The sequence below is a fragment of the Ammospiza nelsoni genome, chromosome 2, assembly GCF_027579445.1.
Source record: "Ammospiza nelsoni isolate bAmmNel1 chromosome 2, bAmmNel1.pri, whole genome shotgun sequence".
Taxonomy (NCBI): Eukaryota; Metazoa; Chordata; class Aves; order Passeriformes; family Passerellidae; genus Ammospiza; species Ammospiza nelsoni.
In genome coordinates this window covers 47,570,541-47,595,256 of record NC_080634.1, presented here as the reverse complement: position 1 = coordinate 47,595,256, position 24,716 = coordinate 47,570,541, and the positions used below count along the sequence as shown (strand labels likewise).

Genomic DNA, 24,716 nt, shown 5'->3' with positions numbered 1-24,716 from the left:
ACCTTGAATATGAACAGACTGTTTAAGTTTGCTGCCTTCACTTGAATTTTCCTTGTCTTGGAGGCTTTAAAACAATGCTTCAAAGTTCTAATGGTTTAAAACTCAACAAACCACCTACAAGAAAAAACAGGTAGAGGAATATCACTCTTTAAATGTTAAAATCTTTTGAAGTAAAAGAAAATTTGTAATGACTTAAGTAGGTAGCGCTCATTAAAAATGGCAGAGGCACTGTTAACAGGAAGAGGTACAAAATTCAATGTGTAGAGTTGAATATGGAGAAATGCCATAAAAGTACTGATGCATTGCAAATTTGTAGCACTATGTAACTTTGTGGGTAACAACTGTCTCTGGCAGCACAAAAACAATTTCCAGTCTTTGACACAATTCTTTTGTATGCTTTGGGGCTTTATTCCTGGACAGTAAACTTCCTAACTCATCTTGCTGAGTCTAAATATCCTGTTTACAAGTTCCTCATATCCAATGTGTCTAAAAATAATTTGTAAAGTCTGTGAATATCTGTGAAAATCCTGTTTTCTACATAACTCAATAGATATGTATCTTTTTAGTATAAAGAAAAGCAGTAGGAAGCCCTCATCTTGGTGTCTGTGGCCACTGAAAAGAAATGCTTTAATACACAAATAGCATATTGTAAATGTAATGCCAGCCAAACGTGTTTTTGCTAACGCGTGAGCAATAAAATTAGCAAACACATCACTTGCTGCTAATGAAGAGGAATAAGCTCATCATGAAACCTTCATTGAACTGCTATTCTATCCACTTGATTTACTCACCCTGATAGAGTAAGAAACTGCTGTCTCTGACAAAAAGAGAAAAAAAAGAAGAGAAGAAAAGAGGGGGAAATGCGTGTGCTAGCAGGAGGGGGTCGTGCCACCATTCTTGCAGCTCAGGATGTGAAAAGGAGGTCTAGAGGAGGGCATGGATTGCCTGCTGATCTTGCAGCAAATATGCCCTGGTTGCTAATAAGTGTAATTGCACGAAATATCCAAAAGTAAATACAAAAAAAAAACCACCACAAAATATCCCGCTTGAGAGAAAGAACATGAAAGAACCCAATTCCAAGAGTAGACTTAAATGACAGCTGGCTTTTGCACAGCAAGGTGTTGCTTTTGCAGGAATTTGCTATCTTAATGTATTTAGTAATTTAAAATGCATTGCATCAGGAATAGGTGGGGTTTTGGTTTTTATCTTTTAAGATTGCACACCTTGAGTGTTGGGACCCTCATTTGGACTTCCAGAGTGCAGTGTAGAAGATTCATTTCTTATTCATGGCCAGATTTCATATATGAGGATCCTGGCACATGACTGGCCATGAAGCTGTCCTGGAGCACCCTTCTGGAAACAACTATGTTGTTCTGGTGTGTGCTGCACCTTTCCCTCGAGGCTGGGCTCAATTCTACCTCAACTTTGAAGATGTCTTCTGAGCAAGGCTCTTTGCTATGTTCTATGTGTGTTGAGACTTAGTGAGATTCCAGTGGAATCAATAAACTCCTGAAGGCAGCTTGCTATGATTTTTTTTTTCCAGTAACTTGTATAGGTTCTTTGCTGGGTGCTGCAGTGTTATTAATACCCTCAAATTAGTACTTACATTGGTATTAATATGAGCACTCTTGGCTGAGTTTGCGTGTTTCGTTGGGCTTAGTCAGACAAGGGCAAAAGTGGAGGAAATAGTCTGGCTGAAGTCTACCCATTCTCTTGGTAGGAAAACTTTCTGATTGCATTGGTGACATGCACAGCACCTTTCCTGCTCTGCTAATTACTTCAATGTGCTTTATGAAGAAGTGTTGATAAAATACTTCCTGTGTGTGTTACTGGTCTTGTCTTTTCAAGCGAAATTCTCTCTTTAAATTGAGTTTCTGGATTCATTGTTGCTTTCTGGATGTAAATCATGCCAATCCAGAGGAAAATTTCAAACCAAATGGTGGTGGGGTTTTTGAACCAAGAATTTGAAGATTCTTGCCCTGTGCCTACCTTCCTCCTAGTTATAAAGGCTGTAACACCCGATGTTGTCTGCTATTAGCTTTTGGCAAACTCTGCTGCTCAGTGCTGCTGCTGAAATGGTTGTTTGCTTCTCTTTACACCAGCTCAACTACTTTACTGCTGGATAAAGAAAGTAGAAAACAGGGAGATGAGAGGTGTGGCATTCAACATTTTAGTAATGCAAATTCAAATTGAGAGGCTTAGTGAAATACTCTCCACCGGCTTGGACTTCTGTGCCATGTAGCAAGGATTTGCTTTGGGATACCAGGTAGATGACTCTTGTTCTTTGAGTTAGTTGTAAGCCTCAGAGTTTGCCCAGTGCTTGGCTTGGTATGAAAAGGGGATGATGAGTGCAATCACACCCATAAGTTACTAAAAAATGTGAACAGGAACCTGGAAAGGGATTTCAGTGAACATTACAGGAGACTGTAGTGGTGCTTGGTTTGAGACAATTCATGAGCATATGCTTGAATTTGTTTACTAATTGCCCTCTGTTTCCTTTTCCTCAGGGTTTTAAAGCTGTTGTAGAAAGTACCTTACCTTTGCAATACTAAAGGTGTGGATGAATAGTGCTGTGCCTTGCCTTGTGGGATCAGGAGAAGCTTTTAAGCCACACTGGTTAATGCAAGGCATGTGGCTGAAACACTGAGTGATGGATTGCAGGTCTCTACAGTAGCTGCCAGACAGAAGTCAACTGGAGCCCAGGCTGAAACTGCTACCAAAGTGTGTCCAGAGGTTGGGAAGTTCCCTGTTTCTGTAACCAAAGTGAGAGGGTTTCAGGAAAGTAAAATAGGATCTTTGGAAAGGAGTTATGTACACAGCTGCACGTGTGTGCATGTGCATTCACTCATGCATGAAGTAAGCAAAGCTCCTCCATGCTGCTCTGTAATGTAAACCTGCCAGTGCAGTAATTTGTAAATGCTGCTTATAACATGATTTCCCTCACTGTAAGGTTTGTGAATTAGCATATAATAGTGCTCCTGCTCCAGTGCTAAGGAAGGGTTGGGAGAGATTTGTCCAACTTTCTTTCTGTTGATGGACCCACATGGGTCATTTACTTAGACCTGAACTCTAAATAGTTTAAATAGCTCTCCAATGAGCATACTTTAAGAGTAATGAGGAACAGTTATGGCTCTATATACAATTGTTTGCTCTGTTTTAAATTAGAAATCCATTTCAAAATAGGATTATTCTCTTGTGTCTGTGTAGAGCTCAGCCCAATGCAGAAGGTTTCAGGGTGCCATCACGGTAGAAAGGATTTGGTGCATTTAGGGGATAATTCGAGCACAGCAGGTGTACAAATACACTTTTCCCCCCACCTCCTTTATTCTACCATTAAGGTAAACCTGATCCCTGTGAATTTTGGAATATAGATAGTTCTCAAGTACTACATGTGTTCAAAATGGAATGCTGTGTGCTCGTTCCTTACAACTCTCTGCTGATGTGGGATCTGAAGCAGTGTGTTTTCCAGAAGGGGAATTTTCTGTACTCAGGGAACTACTAATATTGCCTATTACTGTTAGCCAAGTATGGTTGTTAAATCAGGAGTGTGTGCTCTTTGAAAAGCTGGGGGAGCAAGCAGGTGCCTTCAGAAAGGGGCATTACAGCCTTTGAGGTAGGCAGCAAATCACCACAGATCTTGTATTAAGTTTGCAGTATACTCCCTTCACCAAATATTTGGGAAAAGAGGGCTTGTGCCATCAGCTTTTCAGACACAAATGTGCTTTTTCCAAGGCTGGTGTGGACAGGGAGAACAGGTTATTTGTCAGTGCTCCTCAGGTCTATCTATTAAGTTGCCTCTATGATCAAGCTGTCTGCACCCTGCTCCCCTTCCTCTCTGCACCCTGCTCCTCTTCCTCTCATGCCTGTGTCCTGGCTGGAAGAGAGCAGCTCAGGTCTGTTTTTCCTTTCCAGACTACTTGAAAGAAAGGAAGAAAAGAAAAGTGGTATTCGTGGTATTCATGGTGGCTCTTAGTTATTTTCACTCACTTTATTATTATTCCTAATGTTGTGGTCTCTCTTTCTTTGCCTGTTTGTTCTTTCATGACACTTGAGCTTTGTGCAGAGTGCAGCTTTGTTGCCTGGAGCAGGACCTCTTCCAGCTTCCTTCAGCCTCCCCCTTTCCAGATCTTTTCCAGAGTGTCTGTTGTGCTTAATGGTCCAATAAATGTATATGCAAATATAATTGAATTACTTGTTTTATCAGACTGGTGACACAAATAAGAGTCTTCTTTATTTTTACATATTGCTTTCAGGGAGCTCACTTGAAATTAGATTATTTTAAAGGAAATAATCTACACAGATGTGCAGACATTATGTAATACCTGTGTGTGTGTCAGCACATACACACACTCTCTGAGGCATCAACAGGAGTTGTTTGATGAAATTTTCTGATTGGATTTGAAAATGGACATAGCAGTGCATGTGTGTTTTCTCTTTAAACAGATTGCACCTCTTGAATTGTTCATCAGAGCTTCTTGAAGTGTTTACATATGCACTCTTTGTCTGGAGATGCCTTGTTATAAATACTTTGTTCATTTTACAGGCATTTGTTTGGAAATATGTTGAGCAGCCGTGCTTGGTTTATTTCCAAATGTCTTAACTTTAGGACCGTGGGTTGGCTTATAGCCTGAAGTTCATATCTCTCCTTTTCAGGGGAAGAGCTGTATTTGAACAACTCGTGGAGCACAAGGACTGTAGTATAAAATGGGAGGTGTCCCCTGTGAAATGCCCATGGCCAAACACAGTGTGTCTTGTAATGAGCTGTGGTGGGGGAGTGGAATATACAGACTTAATTAAAAAAACAAACTAATACCAGGAAAAAAAAATAAAATTAGTTCTATGCTGCTAGGAAGTATAAGTTGCATACTGTTAAAAAGTATTTTGATATAACTGGTATCTTTTGAGACATCTGACAAGAAGTTATGTCATATTTCCAGTTGCTGTTCTCAGCTTTGTTTTTTTTTCTCTTTTATCCTTTATAAGATGAAGGTGAAGGTGTTATGGTAGCTGTTATCCTGCTGCTAAATCTATATAGCATTTTTTTCTTGTCTTGGAAGAACATAAATAGTTTTGGTTAGTCATCAACTTAAGGAGAAGCAGCTGAGAAAAAACAGTAGAAAAGTCTTTTCTGTGATACTTGTGAGAGAACTTTCTATTCACTCTAGGGCTAATAAAATACAAAAACTAAAGTGATAGATTTCAAATATTGGTATCACTTGTCTGGTTCATTTGTTTGATTTTTAACCATCCAGAGTTGTTTTAAATCCTAAATGGTATTAGAAGCACTTTAATCACCAAAAGAAGGGTTTTGTAAATGAAAAAAAGTAACCAGATGGTCTAGTTACTGTTGTTTTATTTTGTCTGATTCTTTCCATAGCAATAGCAAATAGAGCTATGGAAGGAATATATTTGGACATCAGGAAGAATTTATTCACAGAAAAGGTGATTAAGCATTGGAGTGGACTGCCCAGGGAGGTGGTGGAGTCACCATCCCTGGGTCTCGTTGATGTGGTGATGTTTGGTCGAAAGTTGGACTGAGTGGAAGTCTTTTGCAACTGTAGTGATTCTGTGGGATGTGTCATATTCTGTGGCTTTAAGGATTAAGGCAATTCATTTGAGAGTTGGTTTGTGGTGATCATGATGCATGGGTTTCTGTGCTGGGACCCAGTAGAACTGACACTTCCACCCTCCACCATCTTTTTGCCTAGTACTCCAAGTTGTATATTTTGGCCTGGATTTAATTGCCTTATTTTAACAGTAAGTTATCCTGCTGCCATAAACACAATAACAGGACCCCATTGTACTGGGTGCTGTACAAACAGAGTAGTAAATATACCAGTCTTCTGTAGGTGACTGGCTAAATAAAGACTGAAAGTGTTGGAAGGCAAACAGAATGAGCAGTGGCATAGCAATGACTGTCACATTAGATTTATTTTTATTTGTTTTTCTTCTGATAGGGCCTTTACCAGAGCACTGTATCATTTATAAAATCCTTCCTCTGTCTTTTGCACATACTCCCTTTGTTAGTTCTGCAAATATCCCTTGAAAATGTGTATAAAAAACATCTGGTTAAAGTTGTTCCTTACCTGCAATTCCCCATTCCTAATTCACAGTCATGTATTTTTTTTGTGTGTTGAAGTGATTTAATTTAGTGAGTCTTACATTTTGTGAGGTGCCTATATTCTTTTTCTGTCTGCCTAGTTTTATGTGCTGCAGTGTGTCTCCTCTGCATACTTTAACCCCTGGTAAGCCTGGTATGAGGGGAAAAAAAAGAAGGAAGGAAGCACTCTGACAATGTGAGGTGGGAATGCATAGTCAATGCAAAGCAGAGCTAAAACATCCAGCCAAAAGAATGGATGACCTTCAGAGCTGGAGTGCTAGCAGAATTAAAAATAATTCAGGAGCACAAAAGGTAGAAATGCTGTAAGGGCTAAAAGCCAGGATTAAAGCCCCAAGTGACTTTACCACAAGGATGACTTTTCCACCACTGTTGGCATGTCATCAAGAATGGGGTGTCCACCTCTTATCAAAATCATGTCCCTGTCTGATCTTTCTTGATACAGAGATGCGCTACTACGCCAATAAAGGGAACAAAATTCCCATTTAACAGAAGAACACAAATTCAGCCCTGGAGGCCAAGCTGTGAAAATCCCTTAGGATGAAGGGGGCTCACTTTGTAGGTAACAGCAGAACTGCTGTGAAAAGACAATCCAAACTAAAATCAGAGGCAGTAAACTGACCCTGCATAATTTAGGCTGGGAGGGAGGTCTATCATTGCCTAAGCAGGATAGCTTGGAGGAGTTTGTAACAGGAGCAGCTGGGGCAGAAAACAGCCCTAACTAATCATGGGGCAGATATCTATTAGTTTCTGAATGACTCACATAGTTTCAGAATGGACTAAGCAGTGCTGCAGCACTCAGTAGGTTTCTGCCTCTGCTAATTTCCTCCTGCTTTTCTGATGCACTAAAACTGAAAAGCACTAATGACACTCAGGATAATATCTTAATTATGTAGCTAGAATATGTTAATCAAGGTTATGGTAGGCATGGGAATTTATGTGCAAAATTTAGCCCCTGATGTTAGCAACCTGAAAACAGACAAAACAAAAGTCGAGTACAAAATTGGATGAAGTGTCCAACTAGAGAATAATTACGGAGAGAGAATATTGCAAAATAGGTTTCTCTGTTCTGTGGGGCTGCAGCAGTTCTGATTGAGTACATTGTACACATTGTTTCCTGAACTGCTTGGGTTTTGCATGTTTAAAATAATGAATGAAAAATTCTGCAATGGGGGGCTATCGCAGAAAGGCTTGTAATCAATGCTGGATCATCTCTTTTGGCATGAGCTTTATTTTTTTTTCATTTTGCAGGGAACCTGTATCTGTTTCCTGCATCTGTCAGCCATCCTTCTTGGTGAATGGAAAGCAAGTAATTAATTTTTGTTGTTGCTAGCAATTAATTACCCTTGCCAAATTTTGGAGGACCTATTGTCTCCTTCAGACACAATGTTCTTGGGAAAAAGTCTTACTTATTGTAACCTCTTGTGCAATCTTCACTTGGATGATAAATACATCTTGGCAACGAGGAGCTTTCTGAATGAAAAATGTTGCTGGACAACCCTGTAGTACAGCAAGAACGCAAGCCTCTGCCAATGCCGGTGGAGTGCAGCCAGGCAGGAGGGTAAAATGGGGAAAGCCTTTCACACTGCCCGCAGAGCACAGAGTGAGATGAAGTCTTTATGTGCACAAATCCAAATATCTGTTTACCATCAAACAAGGATTTCTCCTATTGAGCATCTGAGCTCAAAGGTGGCCTCTGTTCCAGCAAAATCTTGAAATCTGTTGGAAGGCTGCCATCTACCAGTGTAAGACTGGGGAAATAACAGAGAGCATGTGGACCATGCAGCAGTCAGGTTTAGGTAGCCCACTGTAGGAATAAGCTGGGAAACTCCACCCTCCTGTTTTTTTTTATTTGAGTCCACAAATTTGGGATACTGCAATTTCCTCAGTCTGTTTTGTGGTTCATGGCCTGACTTTGGTTTTCCACTAGATCTGGCAAGAACCATAGCTGACCACTGAAACCTCATTTTAATATTGCAGATGTTCGATTAATTACAGCTTTGGTAGAGTTAATTGTAAATGCGCATTTTTCCCCCTGTAGCTCTTCACCTTTACTTTTTCTGGTTGATTTTTTCATCCATAGTTAGTGATGTCTGGAAGCAAAAAGGTGCATAAAAGCCCTGCATGGAGAGAAGTTTGAATCTTCTAAAGGGAATAGAGAATGAGCTGGGGCTGGGAGCACTCTGTTCTCTTGTGGTTTCTGTGCACACTGCCAGGGGCTGGTGTTTCTCCGTGGGCCTGGCAGCTGCTGTGGGGCAGCAGAGCCCAGCCAGCAGCCAAGTTCCTCAACCCGTGCTGGGCTGACAGCGCTTGGCCTCGTGAAAGGGAAACAATCTGAAGCAGAGGGCCCGATGCAGTGTACCTTGCAGTTAATGGAAATCTTTGTTGACCTCAGTGGAAGCTGGATTTGATCCTGTGCCTACTTGAGTGTTTTGGAGTTGGCTGCAGCTCCAAGTGCTTTTTTCCCCCTGGCTCATTCCTGGTTCCTTTTTTTCCCTTCTCTTTCTGAAGTGTACTTACCTTCCAGTGGTATAAAATCAAGACAGCTCCATCTGTGTCACTCTAACTGGGCACTTTTATCCTCGCCCAGTGTCTGTCCTCATTTCCTCAGCCCTTCCACTGTCTATGTATTGATTTGCAAGATTTTGGCATTGATTTTCCCCCTTTTTGAGCCATTCTGCTGCTTCTCACAAACACTCTCCATCTCACTTAAGCCTCTGCTTTCCAACGAGTATAATTGTTTAATCCATCTTCTGCCCTTCTTCCTCAACTTCAAAACAGTCCTTATATTGATTTCTGGCAAATGCAGCCTAGGCCCCAGCCCCAGCTGCCAGCAGGGAACCAACTTCTCCTTCAGCAGGCTCCTGGAGGCCAGCCCTTTGCTGCGTCATGTCAGCCATGCTCCCTTGCTCTCAGAGCTCATCCCTGTGTTGCGCATAGAAAGGAGAAGGGCCCCGTGCCTCAGGAGCCAGCAGCCACCTCAGAGCACACTCTCTGTGATCCTCAGCCACACATCAGCATGTCTTCAGTCCCTGAGGAAAAGGTGCTGGAGGTAATGGAGCTCTTTTCAGGTGACTGCCAGAGAGAAGAGAGCTGTGGGCATGGACAGTGGCAATAGGAAGAATGATGCAGAAGAGGGCAAATGCCAGCTGCAACACTGCTGGGCCTTCTTGTTGTCCTCCATTCTCCTTGAGTATCACATGCCCTAGAGGGATTTATCTCCTGGGTGGAAAAATGTGATTATCTGTGATTTGCCTCTGAGGAAAACATTTTTCCTTTTATTACTTTGCCTTACTTCATGTTTTCCCTACTTATTTTCTCCAGCAGTAATGTAAATGCTGAGCAAACAGGGTGTGTCAGGAGGAAACCCTTTGGAGGGTGGGAGCTGACCTAGCGAAAGTGGGGAGCTGGAGCACAGGGCTGCTGTTGCACTGGGGCCTTGCAAGGGTGAGATTGCCACTGACACACTTGCTGGTCCCAAGCTCTTGCTGGCCTCTTAGGTTATCCAGCTGTGCTCAGTGGAATGTGTTGTGCCTGTTCCATCACATTATTCCTGCTGAACTTGAAATATGAGTCTCCTAAAACTGTGCTGAAGGTAGAACATGCAGTTTCAGGAAGACCAGTGTTGTTTTTACTTTTGCTTTTCAGACACAGACAATGGCAAAAGAGGAGAAAGTTACAGTATGCTTTCAGAGATTATAACATTTCTCCTATTTTAGCCCCTTTGAATGATATACAGCCAGCACAGATCAGAGAGGGAGAAATGGACCATGTGGGCTGTTTTATTAATCATTAATACAATTGTTACCCAACATCCAAACCAGCCCAAATGTGCTTATAGAGAACATTTAATTTAGGAAACTTAGACTTGTGACCTAAGGCTAGATCCAGCTGCTGTAAATGGGACAGAGTATGTTAGCAGCCATGTGGAACAGGGCTGTAAAAGCCCAGTGTCCCTGGATGATGAGAATGGTGAGCACTAAGATGTGCATTTGCTAATACTTTAGAAATGTATCCACAAGAAGAAAAAAAGAAAGAGGAAAAAACATTGTGGGAAATTCTTTCCTTCATACATAATATTTTTCTCATGATTTAAAATTGTCCTTAGTAATATGTTGATGCCAGTGAAGTATTTCAGCTATAGGAAATGTGAAACCAACTATTGCCTTTCTATGAATTATGAGTCATAAATTGTATGAAAAATATTCAGCTTGCTATAGCTATTCCACAAGCAGAACCTCTGACTAATGAAGGAACTGCTGCCATTTTGGGGGCAGTAGGAGGGGTCTGAGTAAAGCAAAACAAGATGCCAAGTGCCAGCATGTGGCTCTGTGCTAAGTGTGAATTGGTGTCATCTGAGATGGGCCTCCCTTGCTAAGTAAACAATTAGCGGGTATTTGAGTGTACAGAGTAGCAAAGCTGCCCTTTGCTCCAGCTGGAGTTCCCGACTGCCAGCCAGTGCCCAGAAGTGACCCTTGGGAGAGCCGTGCTCCAGTGCCAACCCGGCTCCACATCTGCAACCGGGCAGCCGAGCCAGGGAGGCACGACCTCCCTCTGATTCAGCGCTCGGTGGGCAGGTTGTCATGACAGAATTCCCCTAAAAATAATAATAAAAGTGGCAAGAGAATAGGATACTGACATTTGCAGGCAAATCCTTGGTGGTAGCATTCATTTCTTTCGGGATCAGCCGTCTAAGAACTGGGAGTTTAGTTCAAGTTAGTTCTCTTATCACGTCACTAAGTCACTAGGGTTTATCTCCTCTTATACCTATTTTATGAATTGCCTTTTGGAGGTGATTATAGAAAGATGCTCAGCAACTACTTTTGAGTAGGTATCCAGCTTTTTGATGGGTGAAGTTCTGTGAGTGAAATTCGACATTAAAGCTCTGGATTTCAATTTCTCCTTCATTTCAGAAAACACCATGGAGCCTCATGAGGATTTGTGAATTTTGCTTTGCAACCACATGGTGCTTGAGTCATTGAAAGGTGTTTAATATACCCTAGCTACAAGTACAAGTACAAACAAACTGCTAGGAGCTGTAGCAACAACTAGCAGTAGTTGTTGCTGCTAACAACTACAGTAGTTTTAGCAGCAGCAACTACTGCTAACCATAGTTGTTAATAAAATACAGCTAAAAAGACTGACAGTGTAGCTTTCAGTTTGGGATGCCCAGTAATTTTCCAAACAAATAGTGGATGATGTCCCAGCTGAACTGAAAACAGCAATTTTTCTTCCCTGTGGACTCTAGTGAGCAGAAATCAACCCCTGCCTAATTAGCTTCTTTGTGGTATTTGTGAAAGGATAAAGTTTTTACTGTGTTCAGGTGTGACTAAGAGACATGCTCACAAATACTAACAGCTAAATTTTCATTACATTACATTATATTACATTACATTACATTACATCCAGTGTGAAATTATGCTGGCTTTTCCATACCTTATTCAAAGATTGTTTTAAGGGCTCTTGAAATACACATTTTAATTTGGTGCTTCTTTAATTGCTAGAATCTGGGTAGGTTGTATGTTTTATTATTTTCTTCTTATGATTTTTGAGTTGTGTAAGGCATGCAAATGGTTTCAAAATACGAGTCCATTTGGCTTCAGGCAGCTGTGATCTGATGTTTAAAATGCTCCTATTAATGTAAGAACACTTACTGCTCTTCAGCTTGCAGTGCTTGGGTTTTGTCACAATGTGATTCAATTCTTGTGTGCTTTGCAGGAGATGGCTGTCCGGGCACTGAAGCAGACAGGGAGCAGAAGTATTGAGGCAGCCCTGGAGTACATTAGTAAGATGAGCTACTTGGATCCCAGAAATGAACAGATAGTACGTGTAATTAAGCAAACCTCACCAGGTGAGCATGATTTTTTTTTTTTAAATTGTGTTCTTCTTTCTTGCAATAAGCCAGTTTTTAAAGAAGTATCGCTGCTGGGGAGAAGTGTTGGACAGCAGTGTTCCACAGCAGTCTTGTAGGAGACAGTGCCAGCTTGCAAGGCCAGCTGGGCTGGAACCTCAGTACAGCTCACCTGCTTCCAAAGAGTTGTCTGTGTACACTTTCATAGTCCACCTTCTTAAGCAATCTGTTGTTCAAATCCAAATATTCCCCTATTGACCAGAACAGACTTACTGCTGTGCAAATCTAGGAGGTGGACATCATATCTCTCTTGACATCAAGATTATTTGCACAGCTGAATTATGTGTCCCAAAGAAGGACAGTTATTGCTGCTACATTGCTTTGTGGCCTCTGATAAGGGAAAGCAAAGTCAGCTTGCCCCCAAGGCTCAGGATGAATCCTGCTGACAGAGATGACAAATGGGTCTTACTAGCTGCCTCCCACTTCCAGGCCAGGGTAGCCACTTCTTAAGATGCTTAGGATTGCTACAGCCTCATTCAGTGCATCTCACTGTGTCCCAGCAGGTGAGCTGTCAGGGGTGCTGCTGTACGAACAGCCTCAGTAATGCTGGCCTTGTGTTATCACAGGAGAAAGAGCTGCCAATTATAGATTTCACTTTAAAGATCTCTGGTTATTTGTTCAGCCTGATTCCATTTCAAAACATTGCATTCTTTATGAGGGTATCATTTAGTGTGGTGCACACTCACACTGTGCAGAGAGTGTGCAGAAACCTCTCTTAATGCTCTGCACGTCCCTATGTGTCCCTGTGCCCCTGTGGCAGCAGGGCTTGTGTGTCAAGGTGAGGAGTCAGCAGCTGTGCTCAGCTGGGGTGTGCTGTACTGCTGGCTGTATATAATTGTAACGCACTGTTGAAGCCTGTTAGTATGTCAGTATGGCTATTCTTAAGTCAGGATTTTAAAAGGAAATGGTCTAGGCATAAATGGGCCAAGTCCTGTAATTTGTGAGAGCTAAAGAAGCAGAAGGGGAGCAAAAACATAACAGCAGCACAGTGTCTTCCCTTGTCTTTTTAGCACAGCCAGTGCTTTATACACCTGCAATTTGTCCTCAGATCAAAGAACTGATGAAAAGTGCCGTTGACACTTCCATTGTAGGAATGCTTCTGTCTTGTCTCTGCACATTCTTCAAGCTAAGATTAATATGTTGACACCCTGAAAGATTTTCCTTCCCAACAGATGGAAGATGAGTAATGTGAAGGGGTACTCAGTGTCCAACACATTGGAAGGAATACAGGACAAACTGTATGATGCCTTTGTTTAAATGAAGGAGAAGGAAAGAGGGATTTTTGAGAATGATGGAAGAGAGAGATGTAAACAGAAAACCAGTGTGAGCAGGTGGCTCACTGTGCAGAAGATGGACTCTGTGATGGCCTAGTAGTTTATAGCAATATTGACTTTAAGTTGTATAGAAAGTCCTTCCAGGAGCTTTTTGTCTCCTGTTGTTGTATTTAACACTCTGCTCTGTAGCTTCCTCCTGTCTGAGAGCAATGACTGCTAATACTGGTCCAGCTTTAAGAAACAGGCTGTAGAGTAGTCTGATGAGTTCATAGTTAGGGAATTTGTGTTTCTATTTCCATTATTTGATAGGACTCCCTGATGATTCCTGGCATGAGCATTATTGTGATCTGGCACCGTTATCAGTAGGTATACTTGGCACCTATAACTTTAAATGTTCAGAGAGTTTAATTTGGGTTTTGAAAGGTGTTTTTAAAACACATACTCCCTGAGCAGTGTGTATATGTGTGTGTGTGTATGTATGTATAGATGTATGAGTAATATAAAGTCATTGGTTCACCTGAATTGTTTCCTAACGTTCTTCTGTATTCTTTTTATAAAGGAAAGGGTATTGTGCCAAATAATGTAACCCGCAGGCCAAGCTTTGAAGGATCAAATGAATCTTTTCCGTCCTACCATCAGATCAGTAATGCAGCCTATGAAGGGACAGGCTTTGGAGCAGAAGGTGCAAATATGCTTGCTGAGGTTCCCAGGCCATACATGGACTATTTAATCTCTACTTCTCAGTCTTCAGCTATGACTGCTCCTGTGCAGCGACCCTCTGGAGTAGGCACTCACAGCACACAAACAAGCCATCAGCAGAAAGCATACCCTGCAAATATGGAGTCTTCTGTGATTAATTATCCAGTGGCTAATCACAGCAGTCAGGCCCTGCAGCTGCAGGCGTCTCATGGCTGCAACAGCCAACATTACACCAGGCAGCACATGATGGTGCAGGGAGAACCTATGGGATATGGTGTTCAGCGGAGTCCATCCTTCCAAAACAAGATGCAGCAGGAGGGGGGATATGCCAATCTCCCAAATAAAGGGGCAGTTGTTCAGAACAACACTGGTCATGCATTTCAGCAGGCACCAGCAAGCCTGTATATCTCACATTCTCACCACAAGCAGACAAGTCCTTCTTCTCATCAAATGCATGTGATATCCAGAGGTCCAGCCTTTGCTAATGATTTTTCAGACAGTCCACCACAAAATCTATTGACTCCATCTAGAAATAGCCTAAACATGGACCTCTATGACATGAATAATCCTCAAGTTCAGCAGTGGCAGGCAGCAACACCATCACGCAGAGATTCTGTACAAAACCCAGGAATAGAAACATCTCCACGGCAACATGTATCCTTCAGACCTGATGCCGCAGTGCCAAGCAGAACAAACTCCTTCAACAACCACCAGCAACAGCCACAAGTGACAGTGTCTATGAGACAGGTTCCTCCAGGAAAACCCGATCCTTCCATCACGTCTCCAAACACAATCACGGCAGTCACGTCAGCTCATATCCTGCAGCCAGTGAAGAGCATGCGCGTGATGAGACCAGAGCCTCAGACTGCAGTGGGACCGTCCCACCCTGCGTGGCTGCCGGCACAGGCACCGGCTGTGGATGGCCTGGAGATCATGGAGCAGCACGTGCCACCGCCTGGAGCAGCTAATGCCTACCAGCTTGATGTGGATTACGGTAACCAGGAGCTGCGCTGTCCACCCCCGCCCTATCCCAAGCATTTGTTCCTTCCTGGCACCTCTGAGCAGTTTGATATCAACTGCTTGTGCACCGGTGTGGAGCAGACTCTGCGTGTGGTCCCCACTTCAACAAGCAACAAGGCTGAAGAGAGCAGTGACAGAAATGACAAAAGCAGCAAGAGCACTAAAGCTGAAAAACCAAGCAAAGATAAAAAGCAGATTCAGACGTCTCCGGTGCCTGTGCGAAAAAATGGCAAAGATGAGGAAAAGCGAGAATCCCGGATAAAGAGCTACTCACCTTTTGCCTTCAAGTTCTACATGGAGCAACATGTAGAGAATGTCATAAAGACCTACCAGCAGAAAATTAACAGAAGGTTACAATTGGAGCAAGAAATGGCAAAAGTAATTCTTTTTTTGTTATTGTAAAATCTAGTAGGGTCAAATTGATTCTTGCTGTTTTTAATTTGTAAAAAAAAATTGTAAAGGCAGAATCCACTGAAGTAGTAGGTTTCAGACACCTCCCTATACCAGACTGTATCCCCTTAAAAGTGTGGATGCAGGTCTGGGAGGCTGTTTGAAAAACCTGAGATGTGAAATGATATTTGTTCATACCAGAAAAGTAAAATGAGGCAAAAAACCCCCATATTATAGGTAAGAACTTAAAATGCAGGCTTGAGGCTGAGATAATTCTGGCAGTACTTTGGCAGGTCTTGCAAAACTCTTTGCTCAAGTTCCTCCTCACTGTTCCATGATTGCTGCCCATTCACCAAAGCCATGGTTCAGCTTGGCAGTCGCTGTGCCATATTTTCAGGTGACTGTGTAATACTTGACTGGAAGTTGTCTGTTGAACACATATAAGTGATAATGTCATGCAGGTAACCATATTGGACTGACTTGGACTGATTTTGGGACCATTGTCAGAACTCATTCTAGAGGCAGGTCTCAGGGAGATGCATTTTGGGTGATAGAACTTCTTTCATGCCTAACTGCAGCTCTCAAATCGAAGCTGACTCTCTGATAGTGCTGCTTAAAACAAGGCTGCCAAGCTTTGATGATTGGTCTGGTAGTTGTGTTTTTAATTTTTACTTCTGAAAGAGGAAGAGGGGTTTTTTCTTCTTAGGCATGACTTAGGAATATGATTAGTCTACTTTTGCATTAAAGGATAAGCTCTAGGAAAAGCTGTCATTAACACATAATGGATAATAATTAACTAACTACCCAATCTTCCCTAGCACAGTCAGTTTCCAGAGGCAATTGATTCGATGCTCACATTGCACCAGAAAACTCAGGAGTTTGTTTACTGAGGTTAGAATTAAGAGAATATTCTTGGAAAATCTCTTGAAACATTGGCATTTTACTGACAGTTAATAGCTTGTCCTCACTGCAAGTACAGGTTATATTGTGTTGCTTGAGTATTTTCCTGAGACTGAGGTAGGGAATGATTTCTAGAGAGGTATTACAGGATCTAATTGTACTAGTTCTTCTCTTCTGACTCTTCAGCTTTCCTTCACTCAGAGATAATTCAGGTGTAAACAAAAACAACTCCTTTCCCTAGAAACCTTATCACTGACTGAAAATACACATGCAGGAGATTTTTGCTATCTTAATATTGCCTTATTCTAGAATTAGCAAGAACAGAGCGCACTCATTATTTTACCCTAAAAAGTAAATATTTCCTCTATTATGGATTGATGTAGTTATCTTTCATTTCAAAAACAGTATTTCTTGTTTTGATTTGGCTTTTTCCTTCAGTCTGAAACTTCATCCTACCTGTTCTGCTAGTTTCTGTAGACTTACCCCATCCTTTATTCATACAGATTTAATTTTATACTGTGAGGATCTCATTGCATAGTCTGGCTGCCCACATTCATCTTTAAATACCTAGACTACAGATGTGAAATTAAATCAGCCTAAGCAGCAGCCCTGTGGGTGTATGCTTGGGTTTCTAGCCTGCTAATCAGTGAGCTTCAGCCCCTTCACCCTCCCAATGGCCCCTTCTCACCAGGCACTGATCTTTCTCTCAGAAGTAGTTCAGTTGATGCCAATTAATTCAGGATTTTGGATCTGGGGTGTGCAGAAAGAAAAGAGTATGCTGCAAGAGTATGCTGCAAGAGGAGCCTGGGGTCAGCCTAGGGGTTTCTGCTGGTGGAGGCCACCAGTGGCTCTCATCAGAGGGCCAGACACTGAAGTTGGCAGAGCTGGCGCTCTGCAGGCTCTGTCTTGAAAGGTGGGGGAAATCTGGTTGGATCCAGCTGCTTCTTTCTTTTCCAGGAGGTTTCTCCCTACAGCCCTGTGAAATGTTACTTGCAGTTACTCGGAGGCTCTCTGGAGATGGAAGGTGGACAGGCCAGCTGTTCTACAGCTTGGGTGCAGAGGGAAAATGATACATTTAGGAGGGAAATAGCACCAGGGTCTGGGCTGCAGTGGCTGAGGGGAGACCAGAGCTGAGGATTTTAGGTGCCTATTTTGGGAGGGGAAAAAGAGAAGTGTATAGAACAGATGCTCAGGAGATCTAAAACCTTGAGAGTGGAGGATGTTTATGGCAGAGGAAGAAACACAATTTCTGAAGGAGGTTTCCAAGGCACTTGGAAATGTGTAGGTCAAAAGCAGCTTTTTAATTACAACAGAAAACCAAACAAACAGTACTCAAGTTAGGAACTGCTAATGTGAGTTGCCGTGGGGAAACCATGATCAAAGTGAACTGCTGCACATAGGTTTAAGTTTTAATTTAAGGTTTAAATTAAGCTGGGCTTAAGTGCACATACATATGGTGGAGTGCAGTGGCAAAGTGCACATTTGAAAGGTGTAAACCATATCCCAAGGTCAGGTTTGTTATGTTGTATTCCCCTCTCTGACAATATTGCCCTATGCCTTCTTGTTCAGCCAAAAGAGACAGGCATACCAATCTCAGATATTGCAAATTCAGGCAACAACTTTGGGCACAGTGAGTTTTCAGAAATACCTCGACAGACAAGAGAGTATATCCCTCACAAATACATCTTTTCTGGTTCTTGGTTAATTTTTCTGAGAAATGTGTTTTGGGAATGCTCATTTGTTTTTCTCTTGCTATGAATATAATGGTATAGCTCTTGTGGTTTGTTTTCCTTTGTAAAGGCAGGCCTCTGTGAAGCAGAACAGGAACAAATGAGGAAAATTCTCTACCAGAAGGAGTCCAACTACAACAGACTTAAAAGGGCCAAAATGGACAAATCTATGTTTGTGAAAATCAAGACTCTGGGTATTGGTGCATTTGGAGAGGTGTGCCTGGCCTGCAAAGTGGACACCCATGCCCTGTATGCCATGAAGACTCTGCGGAAGAAGGACGTGCTGAACCGGAATCAGGTGGCTCATGTCAAAGCAGAGAGGGACATACTTGCTGAGGCAGACAATGAGTGGGTGGTTAAACTCTATTACTCCTTCCAAGATAAAGACAATTTGTACTTTGTGATGGACTACATCCCTGGTGGGGATATGATGAGCCTGCTGATTCGGATGGAGGTCTTCCCAGAGCGTCTGGCCAGATTTTATATTGCAGAGCTCACTTTGGCCATAGAAAGTGTGCACAAAATGGGATTTATTCATCGAGATATCAAGCCTGACAACATTCTGATAGACCTCGATGGGCATATCAAACTGACTGACTTTGGACTGTGTACTGGATTCAGGTGGACTCACAATTCAAAATACTATCAGAAAGGTAATATTTTTACCCTTTTTCTAGGATGCTATTGTGTTATTTGTTTTGAAACAAGCACCTACTTGTTGGCAGGAACGCCAGATCAGGAAACTAGACAAACAGTTAATGGCAATATAATGTGTCTGTCTCTCTCTGACTCACTCAATTAGCTTGTTTCCAGTTCTTTTGTTTCCAATACTGTTCAAAACCCTGTCAGTAATGTGGCTGCCCACTGCAGAAGCAGTAATTTTTCAGTTTATACTTGTTGGGAGGGTCTCTTTTGCTGGGGAAATAATTTAATCACAGATTTGGAGTAGTCCATATATCTCCTGTATGTGCTGTTGAGTTCTGGTGTCTGTTGGCAAAGAGGATATAAACAATTGGTGTAGCTAACTTAAGCATACTCCATAGTTCTGTGTCCTCCATATGGAACTATACTTTCTTGTGCTGAGACAGAGAGATTTTGTTGGACATTTTGTATGGAAAACCAATTCAGAATGGGAAGGCTTTAATGTTTAAAGTTCAAATGCCATTCTTCAATGAGAGTAGAAAATGGCTCTGGATCTGAGTAAAAACTTCTCTCTTTGTGTGTCAAGTTTTATGATCACAAATGTGAACTTTGTCTCCCATATGAAAGGGAGCCACATCAGACAAGACAGCATGGAGCCCAGTGATCTTTGGGATGATGTGTCCAACTGTCGATGTGGAGATAGGCTGAAGACATTGGAACAAAGAGCTAAGAAGCAGCACCAGAGATGTCTGGCCCACTCATTAGTTGGAACCCCTAATTACATTGCTCCTGAAGTCCTGCTTCGTAAAGGTAGGTAAACCTGTATTTTTGTCCTATTTTACTATTTTTTTTAACTTGAATTATCTTGCTGCTTTGGAAGATTACCATTCTGAAGGCCACAAACAGTTAGATTAAGGAGAACTCCTGATGCTCCAGTGTGTAGCATCACCACACTAGGGGTGGCCATACTTTGTGTGTCCGCGCTCTGAGGCCTTTGAGTGAGGCTGCTTATAAACATGTTGGATAATTTTAACAGTGATATTTTTCAAGTATAAAGCAGATTATCTGTACTCATGGAGTAAAACTATCAAGTTTACACAGACCAGTGAGTAGCCAGCTGACATTCTGGATCACTGATTCAGATGGGCCACTTCAGCGTGGATTACATAAACTTGTGGAAATATGTCCTCCATATTCTCAGCCAGAGCCTGTGGAACCCAACAGAAAGTTTTCCAGAATTTACTCTGGACACCCTTCATTCACAAGGTTAGCTTGAGGAATTTGGACAGTACTTGGTGACTATCCCTGCAGAACTGACATGGTCACTGTAACAAAGAGATTAGGTGTTCAGAGTTGTCTGCAAACTAGATCCTAAGCCTGATCTTCTCTAACAGAGATTTCACAATGGATCCTACATCATTTGATTACACAAATTCCATTGAAATCAATGTTTAATTTTTTTTTTTTTCCGATCTTAAGCATACACTTTATTGGTCTTGTTCACAGCACTTAAATGATTAAAGTTGTTCCTTTGCTTGTAACTTGCTCAGAGAGTTGTATGTGGCTTTCTTCTGTCTGTAGAGCCAGGCTGTGTCTTTTGGCAGCTTTTCAAAGTCGTGGAGTCATCTCCACTGAACCTAAGGTGGACATCAGTTGCTAAACATTTTTGTTATTTGAGGTTCAGTTTGTGCTGCTGTGGGATTGCGCACAAAAAACCCCTCCTTCTTTCTTTTTAATGACAGTGTCATGACTCACTTTTGTTGAGAATTTATTCAGCCAGGTTCAAGGACAGCAGGATTAGATCTTTACTAGAAGTAAACAGCAGTAAAGTAGGTCAGCAAGCAGAAGTCACAAACCTTTTGTCTGAGAAAAGGCAGAAGTTTGTGCTGTATGTTTTAATACTTAATTGCAAGCAGGTCTATACACATTCCCCTTAGCTAGTGGAGATCAACCTTTTGACTTGCCTTTCAGGATACACTCAGCTCTGTGACTGGTGGAGTGTTGGTGTCATCCTTTTTGAGATGTTAGTGGGACAGCCTCCTTTTCTGGCTCCTACACCCACAGAAACCCAGCTGAAGGTAAGTTGAAGCAAAGTTCCAGTCTGTGGTAGCAAAATTTTAACCCTTCCCTTCCCAGACCTACTCCCCTTTCTTTTGCTAAGGAAAGGAGTAATGGTTAAAAAAGCCTGATTTTAAATAGTTCTGTGCAAGCACACATCTTTTGCCAGTAAATGAAGACACTGAATATCAACTAGAACTGACTTGTCCAGCTGCAGAGATAGATATTAGTTTTATGAGTCTTCTTAGCAGAATTGTGATTTCTCAAGCATAATTTCATCCGTTTAATTCCTTAGGGTGCCTATTAGTACCTGATATGCCAGTGACAATTGCAGTTGGCAATATAAGTGTTTCACAATTGAGCAATGATAGGTCTTTTTTAGAGAGGATCTGTCTTGTGACCACTTTTCCTAGTTCATATTTTGGCGACAAAGAGAAGTAATTACTTTGTGTAAACTGAGTATGTTCTCAAATCTGACTATTGGAATATTCAGGAAGGAATTTGCCTTTTTAACAAATGGTATTGTTCTTTTTTTCTGCTAGCCAACAATGTTTTTCTGGTTCATTAGAGTAATTACTAACAGGAATTGCAATCTTGAAGCTGTGAACTGTGCAGACTGTGAGATGACTCGTTAGGTGTGCACTCCTGTACAGTTCATGTTGGCCATTGGAAGAGTTCTGTTTCCAGATCAGAAGTTCCTTAATACCTTTGTTACCTGCAGGTAATAAATTGGGAAAGCACACTGCACATTCCCTCACAGATCAAGCTGAGCCCTGAGGCAACTGATCTGATCACAAAGCTCTGCTGTGCTGCTGAGGACAGGCTTGGAAGAAATGGAGCAGATGATATTAAAGCCCATTCTTTCTTTCACTCTATGGACTTCTCTACCGATATCCGTAGGCAGCCAGCTCCCTATGTTCCAAAGATCAGCCATCCAATGGACACTTCAAATTTTGATCCAGTTGAAGAAGAAAGTCCTTGGAGTGATGCTAGTGGTGACAGCACCAGGACCTGGGATCCACTAGCCTCTTCCAACAACAAACACACAGAGCATGCTTTTTATGAGTTTACTTTCCGAAGATTCTTTGATGACAACGGGTATCCATTCAGGTATCCCAAACCTTCTGGAATGGAAGTTTGCCAGTCTGAGAAGTCTGATGTAGAAGACAAAGGTGTGGTAGATCAGACTGGAGCTTGTCAGCCTGTATATGTGTAAATTATTGTATAGAGTACTCTAGATAAGACTAATCTCAAATCCAATAGGGCCTTTAACTGATCCTTTAGGAGCTGATCCTGCAGCACTTGTGTACCTTCAGCTGAGGCTGGAGACATCCTGGGGAGTAAAAGAAGCTTGCAGGGCCAGTTCCTAAAGATGGCACTCTTGAAAGTTCAGGTCAGTTCTACTGTAAATAACTTTGTTGATAGTTACACTTGAAATCCTGGTCTTCACCAAAATCTGCAAGGCCAGCAGTCTGTCATTTCTGGCCTATTTTATTTGAGGTCAGCATCCCCCTTACTCAGATTAACACTTACAGACTTCTGCAACTGTCAGCGTTGTGTTTTTTAAATGAGTAAAGAGCACTTATATTTTGTTTATAGCAGGGTTTTTTTCCTACTAAATTATAGGGATTAACTTTGACAAATCATGCTGCTGTTCTTCTTTTCTACATTTTTATTTTATCCATAGCACTTACTTCACATTTAGGAAGATGCATAAAGCTGAAGAACATGTGATGAAAGGTCTGTGCAATAATGTAAGAAAGAAAAAAAAAGAAGAAGAAAAATGAAAAAAAGAAAACTGCTCTCTAATTTTCTAAATTTACTGATGCCATTGTATTCACACCGTGATTTTTGTTTATTATATGTATTTTCCACATTTCAAAATTGTGACATAACCTTGAAGCTGCTTTATTTCCTTCTGCTTATTGGAGTGTAATAGAAAGTGTGAGCAAGTGGCAACTTGGGTGTGATTTCATTGTCTAGTGTGTGAAGAATGTTGCATGAGCAGTGGTTTTCTATTTGAAATGGCCTTTTCTTGCCATTCACAGGCAGGTCCTGTGGATTCATTTTTCTAAGGGTCTAAAATTAGACCATTTTAAACCGTGTGTTGATAATGTATTGTGTGGATGGCTTCCTCTTATGATTGTATCCAATATTAATTTTGTAAAACAGATTGCAAAGGTTATACCTGAGTAGTGATGTTGTGGTCTGATGTAATAGATGGTTTTAGCAAGCACAGGTCACGGGCACACGCATTTCCCAACGTGGATCAGCAGCCAGAACATTACAACGGAGCAGATTTGTGGGGAGAGCCTGGATGGGGCTGGCTCAGGCAGGGAGCAGCACAGAGGCCATGGCTCCAGCTGGCAGAGGCAGCACAGCATCCAGACTGGAGCATCTCCCAGCGCAGGGCTCCCATAACGCACCGAGGCCCCATGTGCAGCGAGGCTGAGGCTGGGTGCCTGCAGCTCCACAGACACCTATGGAACCTGGAGGTATGTGGCTTTCCAGACATCAGACCCCACATGTGTATCCATTTAAGATCTAATGTTTTAGGCACTGACATTGGAAAATGTTGGCATATTTGGTAGGTCATTCTGTCCCTTTGTCTAGAGTTAAAATGTTGCTGTGATGGAGCACAATAGGCCTTCATTTCTGTCAAATTATAGGCATACTTTGAAATATCAGTTTTTAACTATGTTAAAATATGCATTTTTCTTCTATGTATAAGTGAGAATTATTCAAGATGATATCAGAATACTAAAGATAATTAAGCCATACATATTTGCATATATATTATATATAACTAAATAAGTAAACACACACAAAAATCCATAATTCAGATTAGTGTAACAGTCCTATTTAAAGTGATTGACCTAATAACATTTGATGAAAACACTCCTTTAATGTGTTTTTGCTTTATTTTATTTTTAAATCTGGAGCTTCATTATTTTTTCCATATATTATTCCACATATTATTCCTTAATGTTTTTAGCATATCCTATCCTATCCATTGTTTAGATATCTAAGCAACAACATATGAATTCATCAGCCTAAACTAAACAAAAATGATTGTGTATTTGTTTACATTTGTATGAAAGGAATGTTCTGAGGTATGCAGTGCTTGTGTTGTGACAGTTTATGTAAGATTCAGTATTACTGCTTTTTTATATAGTAATGCCATTTTTTTGTTATTTACATCTATCTGACATTCTTTCATGTGGTAGGTTCTTTCTCAGGAACTCAATTTAACTGTTATTTATTGATATATCATTGCCTTTGAAAGCTTCTACTGGCAGAATTTATTAAAAACCTGAATCAAAATCTACAATGTGTTTATGTGTTACTCAATCCTCCTTTAAGGGAGCAATTTTAGTGAATTTCTTTCAGTAATGTTATTGATGGGGTTGAGCTACAAATGTAAGATCCAAATCTTATCTCTCCTGCAGCATTTGAAGTGGAATCTCAGGGTACCTTCAGGCTATTTCCTCTGTCTCAACAGCCCTTAAGAATAAGGAGCAGAATTCCAGATAAAACTTGATTTTATAAATTTTTATAAATTTATAACTTGATAAAACTGGAGTGAGCATGTCAGTGGATGGAATAGATATGGAATGAAATAGATAAAACTGAACACAGTCACTTCCTGTGCAGTGGTGGTGCTGCCAAGGCAACCACAACGCTGGCTTGCCCCCTCTGGCTGTTGCCTCTGATTCATTTCTAAAATGTAAATAATTCACCTGCACATACAGAATATCTGCAACTAAGCAAAACAAGAGAAACCAGCCCAGAAGGAAACAGGTGCTTCCACCATTACTGATTTACAATCTATGCTGCAGGGAACAGAAGCCAACTCCCTTTCACCTACGGAACTAATTTGAAAAACCAATCTTTCAAGTTTATCAGGCACTGTCTGTGGAAGCCTCTCATCCTTTGCAGACATTTCAGAGGTAAACAGCAACTTGGGAGTAAGT

At 41.4% G+C, this 24,716-nt stretch overlaps 1 protein-coding gene across 2 annotated transcripts in view; it reads left to right on the top strand.

Annotated features, from left to right (window-relative positions):
• The window catches only part of LATS2 (large tumor suppressor kinase 2), a 48,701-nt gene extending 24,628 nt beyond the window's left edge, over nt 1–24,073 (top strand). The window contains exons 2-8 of one of the 2 annotated variants that reach the window (XM_059493375.1): nt 7,370–7,427; nt 11,837–11,969; nt 13,863–15,400; nt 18,113–18,695; nt 19,312–19,494; nt 20,656–20,762; nt 21,464–24,073. In XM_059493375.1, coding sequence (XP_059349358.1) covers nt 7,370–7,427; nt 11,837–11,969; nt 13,863–15,400; nt 18,113–18,695; nt 19,312–19,494; nt 20,656–20,762; nt 21,464–21,958 — 3,097 coding nt within the window. In that variant the 3' untranslated portion in view covers nt 21,959–24,073. The remainder of the gene's footprint in view (nt 1–7,369; nt 7,428–11,836; nt 11,970–13,862; nt 15,401–18,112; nt 18,696–19,311; nt 19,495–20,655; nt 20,763–21,463) is intronic. The other variant, XM_059493374.1, reaches the window with a different exon arrangement.
• The last annotated feature ends 643 nt before the right edge of the window (nt 24,074–24,716 follow it).